This window comes from Pseudophryne corroboree, chromosome 3, assembly GCF_028390025.1.
Source record: "Pseudophryne corroboree isolate aPseCor3 chromosome 3, aPseCor3.hap2, whole genome shotgun sequence".
Lineage (NCBI taxonomy): Eukaryota > Metazoa > Chordata > Amphibia > Anura > Myobatrachidae > Pseudophryne > Pseudophryne corroboree.
The window spans coordinates 500,642,990-500,662,173 of record NC_086446.1 but is presented as its reverse complement, the minus strand read 5'-3'; the positions used below and the strand labels follow the sequence as shown (position 1 = coordinate 500,662,173).

General features: G+C 45.2%; 1 protein-coding gene and 1 pseudogene across 6 annotated transcripts in view; both read left to right on the top strand.

Moving 5' to 3' along the window:
* Positions 1-19,184, top strand: part of B3GNTL1 (UDP-GlcNAc:betaGal beta-1,3-N-acetylglucosaminyltransferase like 1) — a 995,378-nt gene that overhangs the window by 890,913 nt on the left and 85,281 nt on the right. For all 6 annotated transcript variants that reach the window (XM_063961006.1, XM_063961011.1, XM_063961009.1 and 3 more), the window contains one exon: positions 3,479-3,614. In XM_063961006.1, the coding sequence (XP_063817076.1) occupies positions 3,479-3,614 (136 nt within the window). The remainder of the gene's footprint in view (positions 1-3,478; positions 3,615-19,184) is intronic.
* Positions 10,663-10,781, top strand: LOC134897545 (5S ribosomal RNA; annotated as a pseudogene).

Below are 19,184 nucleotides of genomic sequence, written 5' to 3'. Positions count from 1 at the left end.
GTACCATCGCGTCTCCATTCAATCTACCCCTCCTGCTCAGATAACTGTTGGCGTCAATGTGGCCGGCGTGGAACCCTGCTGCATATTTGGTGGAACTGCCCGCAAATTAAGGGATATTGGACTAGGGTCCATAGACTTATTTTTAAGGTCCTCGGAGTGACGATCCCGAGGTCTCCTCTCTATTCCCTGCTCTCTCGCCCGATACCTCACACCCCCCGCCACCAACAAAAGCTAATTAAGCATATTTTAAATACGGCCAAATGCCAAATCGCGGCCAACTGGAAATCTCTGTCACCCCCCACGACCCCTGCTACCATTAACGCTATATGGCAAACCTATAGACTGGAACGTATTACAGCGGTTCTCCGGGACACCCCAGATAATTTTACCAATACGTGGTCACCCTGGACATCACACTTTGGTGCTGAACCTCCACTAACTACCATATAAGATAAAGGGAACCATTACAATACCCTATCCAACTGAGGATAATCTGATATACTGCCCAGGCGACTGGGACCGCCCGACCATTCCTCCCTTACCTCCCTTTCCAATCCTCCCTCCCCTCTTTTTTCTTCCCCCCCCCTTTTCCTCTTTTCTCTTCTACTTCTAATCTTACGCTTACTCTTTGTTACTCTTTTATAGGCTATAATGCTTCATTAAGAGTTATTCCCTCGCCCTTAGTTACAGTACACACCACATGTATTACACTATCTATCGGCAACTCTTTATACACTGGCATGCATGCCGGATTGAATTCTCACTCTCTCATTGTTGTACATAGATAGATATACTGTCACTGTTATTGAACAGCTAATTGCGATATGTACCGATGTGTGATACCTGTAATGTATTTCTTACGAATATCTTGTTAAAAGTACAAAACTCAATAAAACTTTTTCTCAAAAAAAAAAAGAAAATGTGATTCCACGGTCCGTTTCTTTCACCCGTTTCTCCCTTTGTTTTCCTCCAAGGTAAAAAGACATCCGCTTGGAAGAAGAATTTGACAACCTTTTACACAGACAACTGATGGACTATGCCATAGACCCCCATATCCCTAGTACCTTTAATTTTACGCTAGCCCAACACTTTTTGTAAGTCTATGGACATTGAAAAAGCTTTTTTGCACACCGTTTATAGCAAAAGCATCAGGAGACTACAGTCAACATGTACATCAAGACAAGACAAGACACAAGACAAGACCTCAATCGGCAAATGTATATTAAACTCACATAGTTTATGACTGCATTTACCATAATTGCTCTTTATCTTCATCTCTACAACCTTCAGGTAATAACACACATAGTCGATAGGAAATATAGGCATAGATATCAGCACTCACATATCCCCCCATTCATGTATCATCAACTAAAATGTGCTCCCCCATTTTGTTGCAACCAAAAGCCGAAAAGAGCTCGGTAAAGTTTGACAGCCCATCCACAGACCCGTACCACGGGATAAGAAGGAATTCAAATGTATACTTCGCAATACCTCGAAGCTTGATCTATAACACGTACGGCACGATGATACATGACCCCTCAAACATGGACTCATACATACATGCTTCTACTATCTCACTAGGTCATACCGTTTTCCCACCTTCTTCTCTTCTCCCCTACCCAATCATAGAAATGTATTATACATGACATATATTTTTCTCTTTTTGAACTGTTTTAGGAAGTGGCAGTTATTGGTGACTGCCAAAGGGTGGACTGACAAAGTCAGAAAAATATCACGCTGCACATTGCCATATATGCACCTCATGCGTGTGCCCACTGCACGAGCATGAGCTCTCCCGTGCGTGCGTATACTCGCGGTCGCGTGCACTCGCAGGCGCGCGGTATGCGCATTTACGGTAGAGTTTGTGTGCGTCTAGCGGGCGACTCAGTCGTAACATATTTTAGTCATATAATGTATTTTGTAGATTATAGTCCTTTTGATAGAATCTGAAAGTTTAATTAATATAGCATGTTCGGGGACAGAGAGATTCCTCTTTGTTTGATACGAAGGGTCAGACAGGGGTTACACAGTGGTGTTTAGTATCCATCGGAAGAGAATATAATTAGCAATATTCCGGTGTTGGTTTGAAGCAGATTACTCGCTCGTGCGTAAAGTTATGGACATAAGAAGTTTATGGACATTTACTATATTTGCACTTTATTACCCATGCGGCGGAAAACCCAGTTTCCCTCCCACCTGAGCAGTTTGAAATAGTCACAGCCCACCTGTATGAACCAACCTATGACCTTTTGTTATAATGCAGAGACGAATTCCTGTGTCCAATGAGCAATAAGAATGTAGGGACCATTGTACTGTATTGTGTGTAAGTGTATATAAAGACAAGCCGACCTGGGCCAGCTCTCTACTCTTTTCAACGGTTCTCATCACTGATAATCGGGAGCTGGATATCCAGGAAGGCGCATGCGATTGTTTCCCCTGTGCGTAAGTTCTCTGCAACCATATTTATCTCCTATTTTGTTGTAAGCCATTCTCTCTCTCCTTTCCCCCTTAAATGTAATTGTGTCTTTGTTGTATTTTAACGTGTAGTAACTCGGTTAGGTATTTTATGTTAGTTTGGTAGTGTATAACTTGTATTGTGTATTCTTTTGCGATTGAACGTTCATTCTCTCCCTTAAAAGGTGTTAGACCCTTAGACCGGTATTTGAGTGTTTATTATATTGCTAAAGGGTTCTCAGAGCGTAAGAATCGCACATACTGCTTTTTAACTAACAAGGTTACACTGTGTTGCATTTACACCTTATCACTGCACAAAGGTTTACAGTATAAGTACATTGTTTATGATATTGTTACAAAGGTTTAACTCTGTGAGCATCAGTGCCGCTTGTGATCTCCTCGTGGTCTCGAGCGTCCGCTACGCTGGTAGCGTATCATTACGTTAGTCGGCAGCCTATAGCGTGCTAGCCTTTACGCTTTAAGCCGTGAGCGAACGTGTCGCTCGTGCGTCTCGTCCACGGCTAAGCGTTTGTTACGCTACGTGCGTACTCTTACGGTATTCCATACGCCAATTGCGTACTGTGTTCATTAACCTTTTAGCGTGTTTAATATAGGATATATTATAGGCTTTATCAATATATATTATATATATATATATATATATATATAATTTGAAAATGTTAGTGTGTGAGCTGTTTAGGGGAGGCAGGGCAGCATTGTGTAGCTTTGCATAGGCCACCGGCCCTAATGATACTTGCACGTTGATTTCTCTTGGTGGGCTATCTAGATGCATTAGCGCAGAACACGTGGATCCTGTGTACGTCCTAAAGAAAGCCCACAATGTTTGGCAACCTTCTACTGCTGCCCTTGTCCTCTCGCTGCATGTGGGCATGCCATCAACAGCAAACATCTCATGTGTTATACTTGTCCATGCCATCAACCGCCTAATGTTACCACTCACATACCCTGCTTTTTCTAGTCTGCTATATGTCATGGAGCTTATATTCCTTTCTGGCTTTACTAGGGAAACGATCTGGAATAATCGTGTCAAATTCCTAGAGGAGCGTGTCCTTCAGCACTGGCCATCTTTCACTATCTGGAATGCAGGCAAACAGGGTAGGAAGCTGTATCGGAGCCTGTCATCTGGTAACAGGCAGAAGGTGAGCAGGCTGTATAATGTCATAGCTGACCTTTATTATGTCCTTATGTGCAAACATCTCCATGTCCTCTTACTGATAACATCATTTGCACTTCAGTTCCCACAACACATCACACCAACTGCTGTACTTCTAGCATTGTAATTATTTATATTTTCTGAATAATGCATCTTCCTACTGTAAACGATATGGATATTATTCGTCACCAAGGAATTTTATGCAGGTAAAAGTAATCCAAATATATTTATATAGAAAATAATTATAGTAGGGAATTAATTGTTCCTTACATTAGACCTATTCTTTTAACCACTTAACTGACCATTTCCTTCCCCCCAAAAAAACCTCTGAAATTGTTGGGGGGTTTTCATGAGTGAATTAGGTGAAGAACATATATTTAAACTTATCCAAAATGATTTTATTAAAAAGATTTTTCTTTATATTTGTAGTCCCCACAACATCGAAACATCGCACCCATCTCGACTTTCATTTTCACAGCTGTACTGGGGGTGGGTGGGTGGGGGTGGGGGTGGGGGGTTAATTTATACCTCAACAGCAAGTGCTATTATCTGCAGCCGCCGGTTGGGGGATCCTGCCGTGCTGACTGATCAGCAGTGATCATCAGCACAGCAAACACTGGGGGAGGGTGCGGGGAGACAGAGAAGCTTCCGGTCCCTCTGACAGCAGCAGCGGAGGGAAGTTTCTCTTCCCTGCAGCTGCAAACACTGTATCTGACTGGGAGCATCCTGTGCAACCAAATCAGATATGGTACTTGTTGGTGTGATTACATCTGATGTGATCATGCCAGGCAAGTGGTTAATGATGCATTGATTATAAGTGATGATAACAGAACTCACAGGTATTACATATACAGTATTTCCAGAAATACATCACGTCTCTATATTTGTTAGTATATCAATAAAAGTTTGCAGCCTTCTGCACACAGTCATCTGAAAAAAAAAAAAGCAATTTAAAAAATAATGCAAAATGGTATAACAAATCGAATTGAGTACATTTTGGCACCATTTTACTGACACACAATCAATTGATTGGACTCTATAGTAAACTATAATAATGATACTGTACTGTATATATGTAACTTATATTCAACTGGTAAACTGAATGCACTTTAGTAATAAATAATGAGTATGGCATTAATACAGTATAAAGTCTTTAGACTATGCTGGTCTTTTTAGGAAATACATGGCCAGCAAGAATGAATATAAAGAATCTGGCAGCTGGATCATATATTTCTCTAAAGAGAGAGGTTGTGTTTTTCCCTGCAGCTAGTGCAGCACAGACAGCTGAGACAGCATCAGTATAAACCCTGCACAGGTCTCCTGAGAGATCAGACACTCCCAATTTCCCAGGTTGTCAGTACCTCTGAAATATAGCCCCTGTCCCATAATGTACACATGTGCCCCTGCTTATTCCCCTATCACTGTTTTGAATCATATTCATGTATCGTGCCTAGAACCACCTGCTTTTAAATGATTCCCCGTAGATATGAGTTTTATTAGTTGTCAGTGCAAGAGTTTCATAATTGGAGTAAGAAAAAGTGCAATTGTACTATGTAGACAAAAGTGACTAGACAACCCCCCCCCCCCCTCCCCCTGCACAAGCAGAATGGTGTGCTCCTGCAGCAGACACATGTATATGACATACCTCCCAACTGTCCAGATTTTCGCGGGACAGTCCAGTTTTTTGGGGACTGTCCTGCTGTCCCACCCGCGGGCCGCAGTGTCCCGCGGTGGGGGGGACAGTTGGGAGGCTCTGTCTGTCTCTGCCCTGCTTAGCAGAGCAGCGGTGAATAGACACTGTGCGCATGCGCACAGCGTCTATTCAGTGCAGACAGGGGGAGAGGGGGCATGCCAGCGGCTCACAGAGCGCTGGGCATGACCCCTCAGTGACGAAAACAGGGCGTGGCTCACGATAGCGGGTCCTCCGCGAAACCACGCCCCCTTTTCATAGGCCACGTCCCTTTTCGGAAGGGGGCAAACTTGGGAGGTATGATATGATGGTATAAAATATGTAGAGGGCAGCGATTAGATACTTTGCTAACAAAATGGCTTGCCGGAAGGACCAAAACCAAGTTTGAAAAGGGGACCATCCTATGCTGTGCAATGTCATGTTTCAAGGGCAACACTGGACTGGTATATAGAAAATTCAGTAACCTGGATGGACTGGCCAGCTCAGAGTCCAGCTCTTAAGCCCATTGAAAACCTCTGGGACTAATTGGAGCGATGGGTGTGTTCTAGATCGACTCAACTTCCCTCAATGGGGTCGATTCAATTCACCGACAGTTGAATAGCGCCGGGAATTAGGTCCCGGCGCTATTCAATACAGTGCCAAGTGACACTCAATTGTCGGGAATTCTTCTCTCACCCCCGGGGGATGAGAGAGGAAATCCGACAAAAGTGCTGCCGCACGGCCAGCGCGAGGCTGATTCTGTTGGAAATCAGCATCGCGGCGGGGAGTTAAGTTGGAGAATGCCTACCCTCTCTGATATAATCACATCAGTGGATAAGTCACTTTCTCTAGTAGTTCAGCACACACATATCCTGACAGTTTTCTGTCTGTGACCTTTGCTGTACTCTGATTGGCTATGCTGTGAACATTCCAAAGAGGAGACTGGCTAAAAGTTAAAAAAAATGGGCATCCCGTCAGGAAATTAGGTAAATGTGCTGTAACATTAGTAAAAAAAATGCAATAAAACTACCATTTAGCATCATGATTATACTATAGGTTAAAGGAACAATGTATATAGAACCATGACTTAATTATAAAAAAACAAACAAACCATGATGCGTTCAAATGTTACTGCTTGCTAAAGTTAAGGACTCATTTAGACACAGTGACATCAGTGAGACACTTCATGGCGCACTGTTTCTTAGTCAGTTGGTAGTGCATATGAATGTTGTTTCAATCCAGAAGTAGGTACCATATGTGAAAATGATGAAGTGATTTCACAGTTACCTATTTTAGTCTCATGAATATATAGCCCCCAAAATGCTGTCTCTATCGTATATAAATTCTAGGTTCAATTTTACACAGATCCATTAATATACTGTATAATACACACGTGTATAATTATCTCACATCTTCTCCTTCTATTGTGCTGAATATGAGAATAAATGTCAGTGGAGGAAATTTAAGAAGCACACAAATTACCATGATATTGGGGCAATAACGCCTGAAGCTGCAAAGGTGTGCTGTGCCACATGTCTGCGTCACACTAAACTCCGTCTTCCTACTGCTTTAATTCCACCACTTTTCTTAAATTACACAATAACATTTCTCCTGCAGGGTCCACAGGTTATCCGCAGGTTACATTGGGATATAGTGGAGCGACAGCAGATTTGCACCAAACGGTCAAAGCTTTTTGGCCTCCCAACATGCAACGGGTCCATCCATATATCTCGCCTCCTGGCTCAGGCAAATCAGTTTTTTTGTTTGGTGCGGCAGGAGCCGGACCATGGTCAGAGGGCTGCTGTTTTTTAGCAGTCATAATCTTTCTTATGTTATTTTTATAGTCTTACTATTTCTTTTGAGTGGTCTTTCTAAAAAGCCTCTTATACGTACCTTTGAAAGAGTCGCTCCACAGTGCTTTTTCGGCGGGCGTCTGTGTGGGATATACTAGCAGGTCCAGCAGACGTTGCCAGGCTGTGGCCGGAGCAAGGGGGGAAGGTAAGGTATTGGTTCTGCTTAGAAGGGGAATACGGGCACAGCCGTACTGTTTTGATAGGAAACTACCAAACAGTCGCTAATGCGGCTGCCACCTAGAGTGCACCCTAGGGTTGATGTCAGCAGTGGGGAGTCAGACGCTCCCCTGGTCGCCCCTCCCCGCGGTTCATGACCAGTTTCCTCCGAGTCTCCCGCCATGAACTGTTTTTCCCGCTTCCGTCTGAGACCCTGTGCACTCAGGGGAACAAGTCGCAGCATAGGCGGCTGTGTGACTGGGGTGTAGTACGTGTGACCGGCGGTCTCCTGACCGCCGGTCACTTTACCGACGCCGGGATCCCGGCAGCATACCGACGCCGGGATCCCGGCGGGGAGGGGCGAGTGCAGCAAGCCCCTTGCGGGCTCGCTGCGCTCGCCACGCTGCGGGCTCGGTGGCGACCTGCGGTCGCCACGGGTTCTATTCCCACTCTATGGGTGTCGTGGACACCCACGAGTGGAAATAGTCCCTGTTGGTCGGCATGCCGACCATCGGGATAGTGAGCCGTCGGGCTCACGGAGGAGGTCATGTGACTGTCGGTCAGCCGACCGGCGGTCACATGACTACCACCCGTGTGACTGATGCGTCAGTGTTCACTTGGGCATCTGTGTTCACTATAGGTTCACGGAGTGACTGTGTACACTAATAGTGTCTGTATCCACTCAGCATTCGCAAATGTATTGATTGATCCTGGAAGCGGGGTGAGTCTCCCTGTATCCAACTCTACTGAGTGGGTAATACAGCACTAAGGGGGTAATTCCAAGTTGATCGCAGAAGGAAAATTTTTAGCAGTTGGGCAAAACCATGTGCACTGCAGGGGGGCAGATATAACATTTGCAGAGAGAGTTAGATTTGGGTGGGTTATTTTGTTTCTGTGCAGGGTAAATACTGGCTGCTTTACTTTTACACTGCAATTTAGATTGCAGATTTAACTCACCACACCCAAATCTATCTCTCTCTGCACATGCTATATCTGCCTCCCCTGCAGTGCACATGGGGGTCATTCCGAGTTGTTCGCTCTGTAAATTTTTTCGCATCGCAGCGTTTTTCCGCTTAGTGCGCATGCGCCATGTCCGCACTGCGACTGCGCCAAGTAAATTTGCAATGCAGTTAGGAATTTTACTCACGGTTTTTTCTTCGTTCTGGTGATCGTAATGTGATTGACAGGAAGTGGGTGTTTCTGGGCGGAAACAGGCCGTTTTATGGGTGTGTGCGGAAAAACGCTACCGTTTCTGTGAAAAACGCTGGAGTGGCTGAAGAAACGGAGGAGTGTCTGGGCGAACGCTGGGTGTGTTTGTGACGTCAAACCAGGAACGACAAGCACTGAACTGATCGCAGATGCCGAGTAAGTTTGAAGCTACTTAGAAACTGCTAAGTGGTGTGTAATCGCAATTTTGAGAATCTTTCGTTCGCAATTTTAAGAAGCTAAGAATCACTCCCAGTAGGCGGCGGCTTAGCGTGTGTAAAGCTGCTAAAAGCAGCTTGCGAGTGAACAACTCGGAATGAGGGCCATGGTTTTGCCCAACTGCTAACAAAAATCCTGCTGCGATCAACTCAGAATTACCCCCCTAACTCTCTATCTACCTTTGAGTACGAATAGTTAGATAAAGTGCCTGATGCATATGAGTCTGATAACTGTTTCTGTGGTTTTCTTTTGCTGTGCAACTGAATACGTTGAAAACTCCTATATAAGGTAATGCAGTAATATGTTTCTCCTATGTACTTAAAATTTATTTGTAGTTGATTATGTGCTCATATTGCTTATTATACTAATGTATAACCTGTGACTGCTAGTGAGTGTGATTGCTGACTTTACTATAAATTCCATCAGTTTTTCTGTGTATCCGATCCTCAATGCTGGTGCAAAGCAGGGTAGGGTTGGATTGTGTGTCACTTTAACAAAATTTAAAGTGATTACAGCCACAAATTGTGTAATAACCCTGTAAGGTGTGTGATTTATTTATCATGTCTAAGAGCGGCAAGGGTGAGGAAAATACACTTTCCACAGCAGCAACAACACTCATTTCATGTTGTCTTGCAGAGCTAGTTTAACCTATCAGAACTGGTTAATTGGGATTATGTGCAAAATGGTTTAGTTGTCTCCAAAGCCTCTTAAGTAACCAAGGCAAACACAGGTTCTGGTTGAACCTTCATGGGCTACTTTGCACAGTCATTATCCAATGTAGCTGAGCAGATAATGCCAGCGATATATCCTATTAACCCTTACATGCAACTTTCATTCTGAGGTTATCCACCTAGGGAATGGCAGCCTCTTAACAAAGGCAGGCTGTAAGGCCGGTGGTAATTATATAACATAGACATGATACAACATCTACACAGTCTACACATGTTTAGCTGCACTTCGGATGGTCTCAGCTCAGTGGACATACCTGAGCTAATTAGTGCCATGTAAACCATTCTATCCTCAGAAGCAGCAGAGCCGGTGTTAGAAACTAAGGCAGCTGTGTTTAAACATCTCAAAACAGCTGATGGAAATTATGTTGGGTTATGCCCAGTAGGAAGTTAGATTTCCAGGAAATTAAATTCCAATTATCCTCATCCAACTGGGGACTGATTAAAAAAAGAAGGGTGGCTCCCTAAGTAGATTCGCAGACCTCAGATTGCTGCGAAAATCTACATTAATTTTGTTTTCAACATAAATAAATGATGTCACGGATAGGAGACTCGATGGTTTTCTAAAGACCATTTTTTCTTTTTGTCTGGGACAATCATTAGACTAGCCATGGCGTCAGCTCAGATAGCGTAAGCAGTGGCAGCCTGGGCTGATGCATTGAACGGGGATCTTTCAATGGCATCTAGAAAGCAAAAATTACATATTGCATATCAAACAGGCAGTGATAAGCGGACCTGGATATGGGTACAATTGCCTCTCAGACAGCAGCTGCAGCAGCTCGCAGAGCAAGTTGGCTATGTACATGGTAAGCTGACTCCGAATCCAGGAAGGTTCTGGAGTATTATCTTTGTTACTGGAAATATTCTTTTGGTAACAGTATTTGAAATCAGACTCCAAGAAAGGGAAGTTTCTTTTTACACAACAATTCAAGCCTAGTTTCCAGCTTTCCGGTCCTTTCGGAATCGAGGAAAAGCAAAAGGAAAGGGTAAAAGACAAACCGTCCCAATCCAACAAGTCTGGTAGGACTAAAAGGTATTGGGATACCAGAGGACCATTTGAATCTGAAGCTAAGCCATCACCCTAATGATGAGGACCTCCACCTGGGGTGGCCCAGGGTGGGAGGCTGATTTCTTCATTTTGCACAGAGCTGGCAGCAGTCTACTACAGATGTCTGGGTGCAAAAAGCGGTATCTCACGGTATGATCTACAGCCAAACCACACTGGACATGCCCAATCTTATCTAATCTTGGAAACTAAGCAGTGTTGGTCCTGGTTAGTACTTGGATGGTAAACCACCTGGTAATACCAAGTGCTGTAGGTGTTTTCAGGAAACACCCTCATTAAAAATTGTACTAGCCCGCAGGGCTGCCATCAGAAATTTCGGGCCTGGGACTGGCAAAATAGGTAGGTGCCCCCTCCCCCCCAAAAAAATATAAATAAATAAATAAAATAAATAATAATAATTAAATAAAATTATATATATATATATATATATATAGATAGTGTCCAAGAGGTCCGGCACTCTCTGTAAAATAGGATAGCTGTCCCTGTTGCCCTCCGTAAGTGCAGTCAGACTGCCATGTAGCAAGGAAATATCGGCGGCACTCAGGAAAGAAATCACACACCAATAGCCACTGTTGTAAGCCTTACAACAGTGGCTTTTGGTGTGTGATTTATTTCCTGAGTGCCCCCGATATTTCCTTGATAGATATATATATATATATATATATATATATATATATATACCTAGTACCTGCTCATTGGGGTACTGCTTGATGTCAGGGGTTCTGCTTGTCCTTTGTCCCCCACCCCCTGCCGCCGCTGCCGCCACTGCAGACTGTTCAGGAGCCTATTTCAAGTACATGTATAGAAAATGTCCCTTCCAAAATGGCCGCCGCCTCGAAGGAGACAGTTATTAAAGATACTAGAGCCTCCTCTAGTATCTTTAATAACTGTCTCCTTTGAGGCGGCGGCCATCTTGAGAGGGACTTTTCTATAGCCTACAGGAGCTGGGCAGTGGTGGCTGCGGCGACAGGAGGACGGACGGCGGTGGAGGACGGACGGCGGCAGGAGGGCAGCGGCATGAGCAGCCCGGGCCCTCCACTCTCTGTTAGAGAGGCCGGGCCTGGGACTGCTGTACCCGCAGCACCCCCCTGATGGCGGGCCTGCCAGCCCGTCTTGAATGGAAAAGAAGACTAGGGTGTGTACACACGGTGAGATCCTTCCTATGCCCGATTTTCACTTGCGATTTCCCTTGAACTCCCCGGAGCCCAGATAGGACAGATTTTGACTAACTTTTCTTGAGATATGGACTATGTGTGCTTACGATTTTGGCTTATGTGAGATTTCGGGCTTATGTGAGATGTCATTGACATGTGAGATGAACTAGATAGTACACCGATCTAGCAAGGATTGACTTGCCTGCACAGTCTATCTTTTCTTGCGATGCCGACCTGGCGGGACCGCGCATCGGGATCGAATCGGGATCGCAAGGTGGCTTTCACCTTGCGATCTGCACTAACTTTTCTTGCGATTTTGACTATATAGTCAAAATCTAAAGAAAATATCTCACCGTGTGTACACACCCTAAGGCTTTGCAAGAGGCAGTTCAGGTGCTTCAGTCTGGAGTGATAATTCAGTTCCTCCTGCACAATGAGGTCAAGATTTGATTTCAACTTGTTTCTAGTCCAGAAGCCAAATGGGTCATTCCGGCCCATACTCAATCTCAAAGCACTGAACAAGTTCTTTTGGGTGCCTCAGGTTTCATATGGAGACTTTACGTTCCATTATTTCTGCCATAGAGCAGGAGGATTTAGGGCTTTCTGGAATATTCAGGATGCCTATCCACGTGTTCCTATAGCACTGTTCCATCAGCACTATGTTTGGTTGCTTTCCTTCAGTCCCTATTTCAGGCCCTGCATTTGGGCTGACCACAGCTCACAGAGTATTCACCAAAATTATGGTAGTGATGGCATCTTATTTCTGTTAGCAGGAGATAAGTATTTTATAAAAACTCATACCTCGACGACTTAATAATCCTGGCACAGTCTCAGGAATTGTTCACTGTCATCTGTAACAGACAACAGCTTGTTACAGAGGTATGGTTGGCTCATAAATTGGGAAAAGTTGTTTCTGGTTCCGTCACATCGGATGACTCATTTGGGGGCTGTGTTGGAATTGGGTACTCAAAGAGTAATTTAACTCTGAACAAAATATCCAAAATTCAATTAAAGATTCAGGAGTTGCTACACAGTCAAAGGGTATCCATTTATGCGGTAATGCTTGTGATGGGTTTGATGGTGTAGACATTGGACATGATGGAGTATACTTAGTTCCATTAGATACATCTGCAATGTCTGATCATTTCCTAGTAGAAAGGTTTTTCATCAGACAATAAAAGTGCAGATTATGGTCTTCCTCTGGAAGTTAGGAGGTCAATAGCTTGATGGTTATTGGACATCCTATCCTGGACAAAGGAAAGCTCCTTTGGATATCGGATGGCAACTCTGACAATGGATGTCAGCCTGTGGGGCTCGAGTGAAGTGTCAGGAAGGAGTTGCTTTCAGGGGCAGTGGACCAAGGAAGAAATGTTGCCTGCCAATAAATATATTGGAACCTCAGGCCATATATATGGCATTTATACAGGCAAAGAATATCCTTCTGATGAATCCAGATGGAATCTGCTCGGACATGCAATGGCAGTGGCGTACCTCAACCATCAGGGAGGATCTCATAGCCAAAACATAATGGAGGTAAGTCACACTTTAAGGTGTTCAGAATTTCGTTATCCAGCCTTGTCCACAGTACTCATTCCGGCAGTCCTAAACTACTGTATGAAGCAGATTTTCTCAGTCAACTCGCCATTCAGGTAAACGTATGGACTTACACCCCTAGGTCTTAAAAACTCTGGTAGATAATGGGGGTTACCAGAGATACATCTCATGCCGTTCTGTCAGGACAACAAAGGTTTCGCATACGAGACAAGAACAAACCCCAGAGCGATCTTGTGGATAACTTGTCAACTTTCGTCTGGTTCATGTGTTCCCACCAGTTGCCTTGTGATACAGGGTGATACGAAAGGTAAGACAAGGAAGGATGCTGTGATACTAATAGCTCCAGCTTGGTCAAGAAGACATTGATACACAGATCTGCAGAGGCTGTTGATGGATGCTCCATTCCTACTCCTTCAACGGTCAGATCTACCATCTCAGGGTCCTGGTTATCGCAAACACCTGCATGTACTGTCTTTGACGAAGCGACTCTTGAGACCTCCATCCTGAAGGCAAGAGGACTCTCACAACAGGTAATTCTAATTATGCTCAAAGCAAGGAAAATTTCCTCAGCTCGCATTCATCACCAGCTTATGTTCAATGGTGTAGGGATCAAAAATTTTACCCTTGATTTTTCAGAGTCTTAGCATCCTTCAGGCAGGAATGCATAAAGGTTTATGGCTGACTTCCTTAATACTACAAGTGTCAGCATTGACTGTATGGTTCCAAAAGAAAACGGTTAACCTACAGGATGTGCGCACTTTTTTTGAAGGAATGCGACACATTCATCCTTTTGTTCTTCCTACAGTGCCTAGGGATTTAAGTTAGTCCTAAAGGCACTTCAGGTTGTCCCATTTGAACCACTTGAAAGATTGGATATTAAATGGTTAACAGCTAATGTTTTCTTTCTACTGCTTTTGCTTCAGCTAGAAGAATTTCAGATTTAGTGGCATTGTTATGTCATCCTCCATTTCTGAATTTTTATATCCAGATAGAGCAGTTCTTCAAACCAAATCTGGGTATCTTCCTAATGTGGTTTATAAATTCCATCTTAATGAAGAAATTGTAGTCTCGGTCTTATAGGGGCCGGACTTTGCTGCGGGAGATGCATCGTTGGACGTAGTCCATGCCTAAAGGATTTACGTGGATCATACCAGTGCCATCAAAAAGACAGATACTCTCTTAATTCTCTGTGAATTTCACAAGAGAGGATGGCCTGCGGATAAGCAGGCACTAGTGAAGTGGCATATTCTCAAGCTGATCTCCCTGTCTCCGGCTAATGTCTCTGCTTGTTCTACTTGTAAGGTAGGCCATTATGGGCAGCACAATGTGCTGTTTCAGCAGAATAGATATGTTAGGTAGACACATGTTCTCCATTTACACATTCATTAGACATTATGCCTTGATACCTTTGCCTCTCAGGATGCTGAATTCGGGCGAAGGATTCTCCTGTCTAATCAGGAGCATCCCCACCACTAAATTGCTTTGGGACATCCCAATGTATCCTGTGGATACCCTGTGGACCCTGCAGGAGAAATATACTTTACGGTAAGAACTTACCGTTGATAACAGTATTTCTCCTAAGCCCACAGGTTCCACAGGGATCCCACCCTGACGCATCTGATTTGAGGATCCTTTTACTCACTAACCTCTTCCTTCTTGTACGGAAAGGTGTGTATGTATGTTCTTCTCGACTGATTAGGGCTCTACATGATGCTCCTGCCTTGAGCTTTGGAAAACAACTGATTTGCCTGAGCTAGGAGGCAGGATATATGGACAGGCCTGTTGCATGCTGGGATGCCGAAAAGCTTTGACCGTTTGGTGCAAATCCGCTGTCGCTCCACTATATTCCAATTTATCCTGTGGAACCTGTGGACTTAGGAGAAATACCATTATCAACGGTAAGTTCTTACCATAACACACATTTTTCTCACAAAATAGTGCTCTGTTTATCCACGTATATTGCTTAAATTATGAATGAGATGGGATGCGGGAACTGATAAGTGGAAGGTGATAACGCACCAGCCAATCATTACAGATTTGAAAAATGACAGTTGGGAGCTGACTGGCTGGTGCGTTATCACCTTATCACTGGCTTATCACTTATTTATCCCTTCTCCAGGCTTAATACATCTGCCCCAAAATGTGCAAGTCAACAATAGAGGCGCAGAATGAATCCCATTATAAAAGCATTGGACAAGAACAAGATCCCATTATAAAAGCATTGGACAAGAACTGATAGTGTAAATTAACTATGGTCCCTCTGCACATGGCACAATGGGCCCGATTCAGTTGTAATCGTAGAATCGCTATTTGGCAATTTCTGCACATGTGCGCACGCTGCTGCTTGCATGCGCCAGGACGGGTCAGGGACTCCAGGTCGACAACAAAAAGGTCGACACACCTTAGGTCGACGCCAATTGGTCGACACACCTTAGGTCGACATGGACAAAAGGCCAACAGGAACAAGGTCGACATGGAAAAAGGTCGACATGAGTTTTTTAATATATTTTTGGTGTCGTTTTCTTCGTAGAGTGACCGGGAACCCCAATTAGTGCACCGCGTCCCCTTGCATGGCTCGCTTCGCTCGCCATGCTTCGGGCATGGTGGCTTTGCTTCGCTCGGCACAGATTACCGTTCCAATCGTAGTCCACGTGGATCGTTAAGTATGAAAAGGTTCCAAAAAATAAAAAAATTGGGAAAAACTCATGTCGACCTTTTCCCATGTCGACCTTTTGTCCATGTCGGCCTAAGGTGTGTCGACCAATTGGCGTCGACCTAAGGTGTGTCAACCTTTTTGTTGTCGACCTGGAGTCCGGATACCGCCAGGACTTAGATTGCGATCACATGCGATTGCAATCTAATTCACAGCATTGGGGAGGGTGGCGTTGGGGGACATGGTCCGGACAACGGAGGAGTGTCAGGACCATTTGAGGGGGTCTGGCGACTGCATTTGCAGCTAAGCTGCGGAGGCAGGGGGTTACCCTAAAGCAGGGCTAGCCATGCTAGAGAACAGAGTTGTAGTTTTGTGATTTCTCACAAAACCAGAACTCATGCTGAATTAGTCCCCATGTTTCTAAAATGCACTTTCTTTACCTCTTATGTAATTTCCATAATCTCTGCAAAAGGAGATCTAATTTCTCTTTCTCTGACGTCCTAGTGGATGCTGGGAACTCCGTAAGGACCATGGGGAATAGACTGGCTCCGCAGGAGACTGGGCACTCTAAAAGAAAGATTAGGTACTATCTGGTGTGCACTGGCTCCTCCCACTATGACCCTCCTCCAGACCTCAGTTAGATTTCTGTGCCCGGCCGAGCTGGATGCACACTAGGGGCTCTCCTGAGCTCCTAGAAAGAAAGTTTATTTTAGGTTTTTTATTTTACAGTGAGACCTGCTGGCAACAGGCTCACTGCATCGAGGGACTAAGGGGAGAAGAAGCGAACCTACCTGCTTGCAGCTAGCTTGGGCTTCTTAGGCTACTGGACACCATTAGCTCCAGAGGGATCGACCGCAGGACCCGTCCTTGGTGTTCGTTCCCGGAGCCGCGCCGCCGTCCCCCTTACAGAGCCAGAAGCATGAAGATGGTCCGGAAAATCGGCGGCAGAAGACTTCAGTCTTCACCAAGGTAGCGCACAGCACTGCAGCTGTGCGCCATTGCTCCTCATACACACTTCACACTCCGGTCACTGAGGGTGCAGGGCGCTGGGGGGGGGGGGCGCCCTGAGCAGCAATAAAAACACCTTGGCTGGCAAAATAATCACAATATATAGCCCCAGAGGCTATATATGTGATAATTACCCCTGCCAGAATACATAAAAAAGCGGGAGAAAAGTCCGCGAAAAAGGGGCGGAGCTATCTCCCTCGGCACACTGGCGCCATTTTCTCTTCACAGTGTAGCTGGAAGACAGCTCCCCAGGCTCTCCCCTGTAGTTTTCAGGCTCAAAGGGTTAAAAAGAGAGGGGGGGCACTAAATTTAGGCGCAATATTGTTTATACAAGCAGCTATTGGGGAAAATTCACTCAGTGATAGTGTTTATCCCTACATTATATAGCGCTCTGGTGTGTGCTGGCATACTCTCTCTCTGTCTCCCCAAAGGGCTGTGTGGGGTCCTGTCCTCAGTCAGAGCATTCCCTGTGTGTGTGCGGTGTGTCGGTACGGCTGTGTCGACATGTTTGATGAGGAGGCTTATGTGGAGGCGGAGCAGATGGCGATAAATGGGATGTCGCCCCCTGTGGGGCCGACACCAGAGTGGATGGATAGGTGGAAGGTATTAACCGACAGTGTCAACTCCTTACATAAAAGGCTGGATGACGTAACAGCTGTGGGACAGCCGGCTTCTCAGCCCGTGCCTGCCCAGGCGTCTCAAAGGCCATCAGGGGCTCAAAAAACGCCCGTTACCTCAGATGGCAGACACAGATGTCGACACGGAGTCTGACTCCAGTGTCGACGAGGTTGAGACATATACACAATCCACTAGGAACATCCGTTGCATGATCTCGGCAATAAAAATTGTGTTACACATTTCTGACATTAACCCAAGTACCACATAAAACGGGTTTTATGTTTGGGGAGAAAAAGCAGCCGGTGTTTTGTTCCCCCATCAGATGAGTGAATGAAGTGTGTGAAGAAGCGTGGGTTCCCCCGATAAGAAACTGGTAATTTCAAAAAAATTACTGCTGGCGTACCCTTTCCCGCCAGAGGATAGGTCACGTTGGGAGATATCCCCTAGGGTGGATAAGGCGCTCACACGTTTGTCATAAAAGGTGGCACTGCCGTCTTAGGATACGGCCACTTTGAAGGAGCCTGCTGATAAAAAGCAGGAGGCTATCCTGAAGTCTGTATATACACACTCAGGTTATATACTGAGACCTGCAATTGCCTCAGCATGAATAGTGCTGCTGCAGCGTAGTCTGATACCCTGTCAGATAATATTAATACCCTAGACAGGGAGAATATGGTGCTAACATAGAGCATATTAAAGACGTAGTCTTATATATGAGGGATGCACAGAGGGATATTTGCCGGCTGGCGTCCAGAATTAATGCAAGGTCCATTCTGCCAGGAGGGTATTAGAGACCCGGCAGTGGACAGGTGATGTTGACTTTAAAAGGCACATGGAGATTATGCCTTATAAGGGTGAGGAATTGTTTGGGGATGGTCTCTGGGACTTTGTATCCACAGCAACAGCTGGGAAGAAAAATTTCTACCTCAGGTTTCCTCACACCCTAATAAAGCACTGTATTATCGGGTACAGTCCTTTCGGCTTCAGAAAAGCAAGGGGGCCAAAGGCGCTTCCTTTCTGCACAAGGGAAGAAGGAAAAAGCTGCACAGACAGCCAGTTCCCAGGATCAAAAATCTTCCCCCGCTTCCTCTGAGTCCACAGCATGACGCTGGGGCTCCACAGACAGGTGCGGTGGGGGCGCGTCTCGGGAACTTCAGGGACCAGTGGGTTTGCCCACAGGTGAATCACTGGGTTCTGCAAGTATCACAGGGATACAAGCTGGAGTTCGAGGCGACTCCCCCTCGCCGTTACCTCACATCAGCCTTGCCTGCTGCCCTCGGATATAGGGAGTTAGTACTGGCGGCAATTCACAAGCTGTACTTCCAGCAGGTGAAATCAAGGTACCCCTCCTTCAACAAGGCCGGGGTTACTATTCCAAAAATGTTGTGGTACCGAAACCAGACGGTTCGGTGAGACCCATTCTAAAATTGAAATCCTTGAATACTTATATACGAAGGTTCAAGTTCAAAATGGAATCGCTCAGGGCGATTATTGCAAGCCTGGAGAATTTCAGGGTATCACTGGACATCAAGGATGCTTACCTGCATGTCCCTATTTACCCTCCTCACCAGGAGTACCTCAAAATTGTGGTACAGAATTGTTATTACCAATTCCAGACGTTGCCGTTGGTCTGTCCCCGGCACCGAGGGTATTTACCAAGGTATTGGCCGAA